General features: G+C 38.5%; 1 protein-coding gene across 1 annotated transcript in view; it reads left to right on the forward strand.

Annotated features, from left to right (window-relative positions):
- The first annotated feature begins 666 nt into the window (after nt 1-666).
- LOC121920346 (parapinopsin-like) overlaps nt 667-6,839 on the forward strand; it is an 11,108-nt gene continuing 4,935 nt past the window's right edge. Inside the window, exons 1-2 of the mRNA XM_042447479.1 lie at nt 667-1,030; nt 3,183-3,511. Coding sequence (XP_042303413.1) covers nt 673-1,030; nt 3,183-3,511 — 687 coding nt within the window. The 5' untranslated portion in view covers nt 667-672. The remainder of the gene's footprint in view (nt 1,031-3,182; nt 3,512-6,839) is intronic.

Genomic DNA, 6,839 nt, shown 5'->3' on the forward strand with positions numbered 1-6,839 from the left:
TTCTCTTCTTTCCCATGTCTAAGAAAGGAACAAAGGAGAAGTGATGATGAACAGAATAAAAGCATGGATGGAATCTTTTTTACTTTCTTATTTCTAGAATTACATGATTATGCTTTTTATAAACAATTCATATATATTTCAGGTTTGCCACCCATCAACTTCTCTCCCAACACTTGAATATAATTCAAAGATCAGAATTGTATCTTATTTCAAAACAAAAGTTAGTTTGGAGAAAAAGAAGACAGACTGAAAGGTTGCTGCATACCACCTATTTCCAAGTCTCCAAGAAGGCTGCATAACATGATTATCCAAGCACTAAGACTCTCATTGACTTCAAATGAACTCACAGTTATTCATCAGTATTAGAGGCTAGGTCCTAAATGGCACAGAGCACTAAAGATTAGATTCCCATTCATGCTACATTGCCAGAGATGTTTGATGAATAAAAACAAACCTGTTTCCAGAGCAATCGCAAACGTGTCTTTATTCCCTTGGCTTCAAGGCTTTTAAATTTATTACACCTCCCTTTTCTATGAATAAAACTGAATGCAAAAGATAAGGATAACATATTACTGTATCTGTTAAACAGTGTCTATTGTAAGAGACATAATAGGAGAATTATGAGAGATTATTATCCTTTCAACAGATGTCACTTCATGCAAACAAAATGGAATGATGAATCATTCTCTGTTTTCTTCCAATGTTTCAGCTTTTCTTGGGTCCAATGCAACGTGTAACTTCACTACCTGCTTGGATCAGGCCAAAGAGAAGAAATACAAGTTTGTTCTGGGAGTGTTCATGATTTTTTGTATGTTCCTTGGCATCTGGTTCAATGGCATCATCATTATACTAACAATCAGACACAAATTTCTGAGGATTCCTATTAATTATGCTATGGTGAACCTGTCAGTTGCAGACATGTTCAGCATAGTCATTGGACTCTGTCCCACCATGGATGCTAATCTGAAAGGATATTACTTCCAAAGCAAGTCATTCTGCACCTTCCAGGGCTTCTGTATTACTCTATTTGGTAAGTGTTTCCCCATCTTGATTTAGATTTCTGTGTGCTGTTGCTAATAATATCTGTGCTGCCAGTTAATATGTGTATGTACATTTCAAAATGTAACCTTCTTCCCATTGCATGTATGAACAGAAATCAATGTACAAGACATGCATAAGCCAATCTATATGTGCCTATAATGATGTACGGACAGGACTAAAATAATTGCTCATATTCATAGTGCAAAAGAACAATGGCTACAAACAGTTTACTAGCCTTTATTCCAAGTACAGGATTGCCATCAATCTCAATTTTGACATGTGACACTCAAAGCTAGAATTCCCAGAATGTATGTATAGGTGGATCATCCCTTATCAGAATTGCAAAATGCAATATACTCCAAAATCCAAAATTGACCACATGGGTGGCTGAGATAGTAGCACCTTTGCTTTCTCATGGTTCAGTGTAGACAAACTTGTTTCATACACAAAATTATTAAGAAAACATTATGTGTAAAATTACCTTCAGGCTATGTGTATAGGATATATACAAATCATAAATAGTTTCATATTTAGACTTAGGTCCCATCTCCAAGATATCTTGTTATGTAAATGCAAATATTCTAAAATCTAAAAAATAAAATAAAAACAAATAAATCCAAAATCCAAAACACTTCTGATCCCAAGCAGAATAAGGGAGACTCAACCTGTAATTCTTTTGCTAAGAACTAATACCTTCTGGGTTATTTGAACTTGGCTCCCATGTTCCATGAACAACTGAAAGATATCAGATGAGACAAAGTATTCTAGTGTAAATGATAACACAGTAACTAAACTGTATAGCATATATTAATGGATAATTCTTAACCTCAATGTGAATGCCACACTTGAATTTTCATTGTCTGTTGTATCAAAATTTCTATGGTATTTCCTTCTAGGTAAATGTTATGAACAGTAGTCAGGAACTGTGAAAAAAGAAAAAGGTTTTTAAATTAGTTATCAGAGGGACAAGAGAGACATAACAAATCTCATGGCACGGTATTCCACCTTGAGCAGCTACCTCCTGGATATGTCTCCTATTATGTACTCTATGGCCAGTTCAGAAATTGAAAAAATCCTCCATTGATGGCTAGAATGGAAAAGAATAGTGAATTTCATCCCCTGAGTAGATAATATCAGGCCTAGTGAAAGATTTCTGGGGATGGGGTAAGGATAAGGCTGACTTCTAATGTAAGTGTAGTAGGAACCCATTCTGGTTTTAGTTCAGAGTTTAAAGAAACTATCCAAAGTGTTGAATTCCCCCATACATCCAGTACCTTGGAGAGCTCCTTTCAGTCTAAACCCCATTGCCTTGCCAGCCACCTGCAGCCACAGGAGTAAGTGACAGAGTGGGCTGATCCAGTGACCAGTCAATTGATCGGAAAAGTCATGCTGGAAGGCCTAGAGTTTAATACCCCCCTCCCCCAAAGCTTTGAGCAAACTGACATTCAGCATCAACCCTGATTCATCTATGCTACTGAATGTGGTTCACTCACTTGACTCCAATAGACACCACACCTTGTATAGGACAGCTAAAACAGTGACCTAGAATATGGACATCCATCAATACTGAGATCTCATTTCTGCCATCAGCCTTTTCAGGCAGTCTTAGGCGGGGGTAGGAATCAAACAAATGTGGATGGACTGTTGTTCCAAGTATTTCTCACCATTGGCTCTGCTATCTGGGGAAACTGGGAACTGCAATACAATTCCATTGGTAGGCTACATGATTTTCACCCCTCACTGGCAAACCTCCTTTTCTCAACACCTCTTGTGCAGTATCAACCTCTGATCTTCAAGCATCTTCCTTTTATGAAGGACAACTGTAATAATACAGTGAAACCATCTTTAACTGAGCCATGGCAGGATGAAAATGTAGGTTTTACAGTCTATGCTTAATCCTAGGACTTCTCTCAGCTGCATATGGCTTCAGCGTGTTACTACTGTATAGTCATTTTCATGAAAAGAAATTTCCCATGTCCTGGCATGAGCAGGAGAGGGGGAACAATATAAAACCCTGTATCCATAATTATGCCAATTAATTGTCTTTTCTTTTATTACTTCGTGGGGCCATCATAATTGGGGTTCTAGTTAAGCTTTACCATAAGAACAATGCGTCTGACTTCTTCCCCTTCCTGCTGTAGGGCTGGTGGCCCTTTGGTCGGTTGTGGTGTGTGCTGTGGAGAGGTACCTGGTGGTGTGCAGGCCGTTCAAAGCTCTCCACTTTGGGAAGAGACATGCTGTGCTGGCTCTCCTATTTATCTGGCTGTGGTCTGTGATGTGGACTATCCCACCACTTTTTGGCTGGAGTAGCTACGATCTGGAAAGTATTGCCTCAAACTGTGCCCTGGCATGGCACAGGAAAGACTGGAAGAGCCGCAGTTACCACTTGTCTCTCTTCTTTTGCTCTTTTCTGGTTCCCTTTATCCTTATTTCCTTGTCTTATGGCAAGCTCATCTTCACCCTCAGAAAGGTAAGTCTGCCATTCTATTTTCTATCGGAGACAATATCCATCTAATTCTCTTAAGAATAATTTCTGATCCTCCAGAAGTTGCTGAATTGCAAATCCCATGATTCCTCACTAGTGGCCACTGTGGTTAGACCTGATGGTGTTTGTGGGCCAGATGCATCTGCAAAGCCACAACTTACCCAGTCCTGTCCTAAGAGTTTGGAGTATATTTTCTGAGAGGATTCTTGCAGTTGATTTCCCAGATGGCTAAACTGAGGCCTACAAGTAAATAAAGAATTAAGATGATAAATGCAATTCATAGAACACCAGGCTAGTCTTTGTGATTTTTCATTTGACTTTCACACTGAACTCAGTGATGCAAAGACCTAGTGAAATTCTGTTTTGTATATACCCCAGCACTTGATAACTGCTGCAAATTAAGAAAAGATATGTGTTTTTAATATTTATTTAATGACTGTTATCCCTTAACAGAAGTGCATGAAACAGCTTACAGAAAGAGATAAATGATATGTAAAAAGTTAAGCCATAAAACTTAAGTCCAGCATTAAATCTACTAGTGAAGGATTAAACAAACACATTAGGATGACTCATAGTAGTCTGAGAAATTCCACAAATCTTAAAACTCTGTAAATATGATAAGATTTATAGATCATGAAGGCTGCAAATACACTGCAGAAATAATTCAGTTTGTCACCTCTTTTGCTCAGTGGCTTCATTAGGATTGGTTTCACCCAGTGAAGTAACTTATGGTGTCACTTCCCCCCCCCCCCAACCAATTGGCCTCTTCCCATTTCACACCATACAGAATCCTTAGTAATGCTTTTTTGCATTAATGTTACTTGTAAATCGTAATTCCCATATACACCAGGCCCTTCCCTTACACGCATAAGGGGAAATCCGCGTATGTTCACGCCCCATTAAAAAATGGAGTGCGTGCTTGCGGCTCGGGGGTACCACATGCTCCACGGGCACACACGCCATTGCTTTAATTGGGGTGCAGCTTCGGCATAAGCTGGAAGCTGCATATAGCATGCCTGTGTATGGTATGGGCACACTGCGCCAGTGAATGTAATGGTAACAGTTGCAACATAAACAACTAGCAAAATTAAAATTGTACTTTTGAATTACAATATCATATGCACACCCCAAATATATTTACATATGCACAGTGAAGATTTGGTTAAAATGTGATCTTTTTAAAGAAAATTTCAAAAGAATTTAATTTTTTTAAATTAAAAATTAAAATTTTGAAATTTGAAATTTTATATTTAAAAAATTCTGGAGCCTCTCCTTTCTCCTCCCACTGAGCTTCACCCCACTCCCACCATCTCTTAAAGCAGGTAGGTGTATGAGGAGCAATGGTGTCACACACACCCTTAGGGTGTCACCTGGTGCAGTGTGAACTCCCTGCACTCCCTTAGTGACACCACTGCTTTAACTGCCATGGCCCAGTGCTATGGGATTCTGGTAAATTGTCATTTTGTGAGACATTTAGCCTTCTCTGTCAGGGAGCTATGGTGTCATAAGAAATTACAATTTCCAGAATTCCATAGCATAGAGCCATGGCAGTTAAAGTGGTATCAAACTGGATTATTTCTGCAGTGTGGATGCAATCTAAGAGAACAAATTTAAAAACTAAAAGGGTTGGGAAAATAAAAAGGTCTCCACCTGACTCCAGAAAGAGCAGAAGATGTGGTGCTCCTTCCATGACATAAAAATCCTCATTCACTAATTCTTCTTGTTAAAACCCATCAAAGAGGACTTCATATTTGCTTTTCAGGCAGCAATCCATGAACCAAGCTGCAGCCTATGAAAGCTTCTGCCATATAAGCATACCTTAATCAAGAAAGCCTTTGATAAAGAAGCTTCTTTTTACAAAGTTTTTTTTCATAGATACCAGCATCACTGTCCCCCCTTTACTTGTTTTCAGTCTAGGTAGACTTTTTTGTGTAGCAATGGTACTGGGAGGATGATAAAGGAAGGCAGGCAAAGGACAAACTTTTGGTGTTGAGTTGCAGCAAAGTGTCTTTAGTAAACAATGTAATAAGGTTTGACCTGGGAAATAATGGGATTCTACTCTAAATGATCTTATTGTAGCTGCTTATGCTTACATACAGCAGGTAAGATAAACAGCTGACTTCATAAGCATTTGCTGGCCATGTGTAAAGAGAAAAACATGAGGGAGAGAAAGCAGATTAGTTTACCTCACCAGCTACCCTGGCATGTTGACAAGTCATAGATTGACAAGTTTTGCCACCAGCATTGTTTCCATACTGCAGAATTAATGCAGCTTGATATCACGTTAATTGCCATGTCTCCATCCTATGGGAACCTGGGATTTGTAGTTTATTGTGACACCAGAGCTCACTGACAGAGAAGGCTAAATATCTCACAAAACTACAAATCCCATAGCATTGAACCATGCTGTCAGACTGCATTAATTCTACAGTGTAGATGTTCCCCAAAACAGAAATCATAAGAAAAGTGGAGGCTGTTGAAAGGAGAAAAATCACCCAAGGTACATCCTGGAAGAAACTTTCAAGTGGTAACTAGAAGATCCAAAATCTATCTTTCTTTCTTATTTATTTATTTATTTATTTATTTATGCAAGGCTTACTTGACCTGGCTATTTCATTTCACATGTGCGTAATATCAGTTTTGAATTAAAAATTTTGCTGAGACATGTTGAACTCCCCTGCTTTTCTTTCTTTGTTTGTTTTTGTGTGGTGTAAGGACCTGTCCCTCTTCTTTCTATGTTATTTCTACCTCTGGTACCAACATTTCTGTTGAAGAAGTAATGTTCAGGAACACATCTACTTAGTTAATTGAGGTATACCCGAACCTGTTTCTAGGCTGCATTTAAGCTGCATTTCATGATTTTTCTGGCTGATGTTTAACCAAAGAGAAAGGGGGAAAATTTACCAAAGACTAAACACCAACCATGCAGCCTTGGAGTGCTGACATATTCCTAGGCGACAGAGACAACTGTCTGATCATAATTAAAACATTTGAGAGTGATGTGTCATCTACAGCACTGTGGCTTGCAGCTATTTATAGGCACATTATTGCAGGGGATCCTGGGAATACTTGGGTGCAGCTGCCATTGTCCTAGCAGCTGTCACAAGCATCCATCCTTTGTTGTTGCCCTCTGAGTTCCTCCACTGACTCATTTGCATCCACAGCACACTGTCATAGTTTAAATTGAAATCCTTGTAAATGGGAATGAGGGACAGTCATTTCAATGGATTTTTTATCCATGGATTCAAGCATCCACGGTATGAAATATATATATATATATATATATATATATATATATATATATATATATATA

The sequence above is a fragment of the Sceloporus undulatus genome, chromosome 2 (genome assembly GCF_019175285.1).
Source record: "Sceloporus undulatus isolate JIND9_A2432 ecotype Alabama chromosome 2, SceUnd_v1.1, whole genome shotgun sequence".
NCBI classification, from domain to species: Eukaryota; Metazoa; Chordata; class Lepidosauria; order Squamata; family Phrynosomatidae; genus Sceloporus; species Sceloporus undulatus.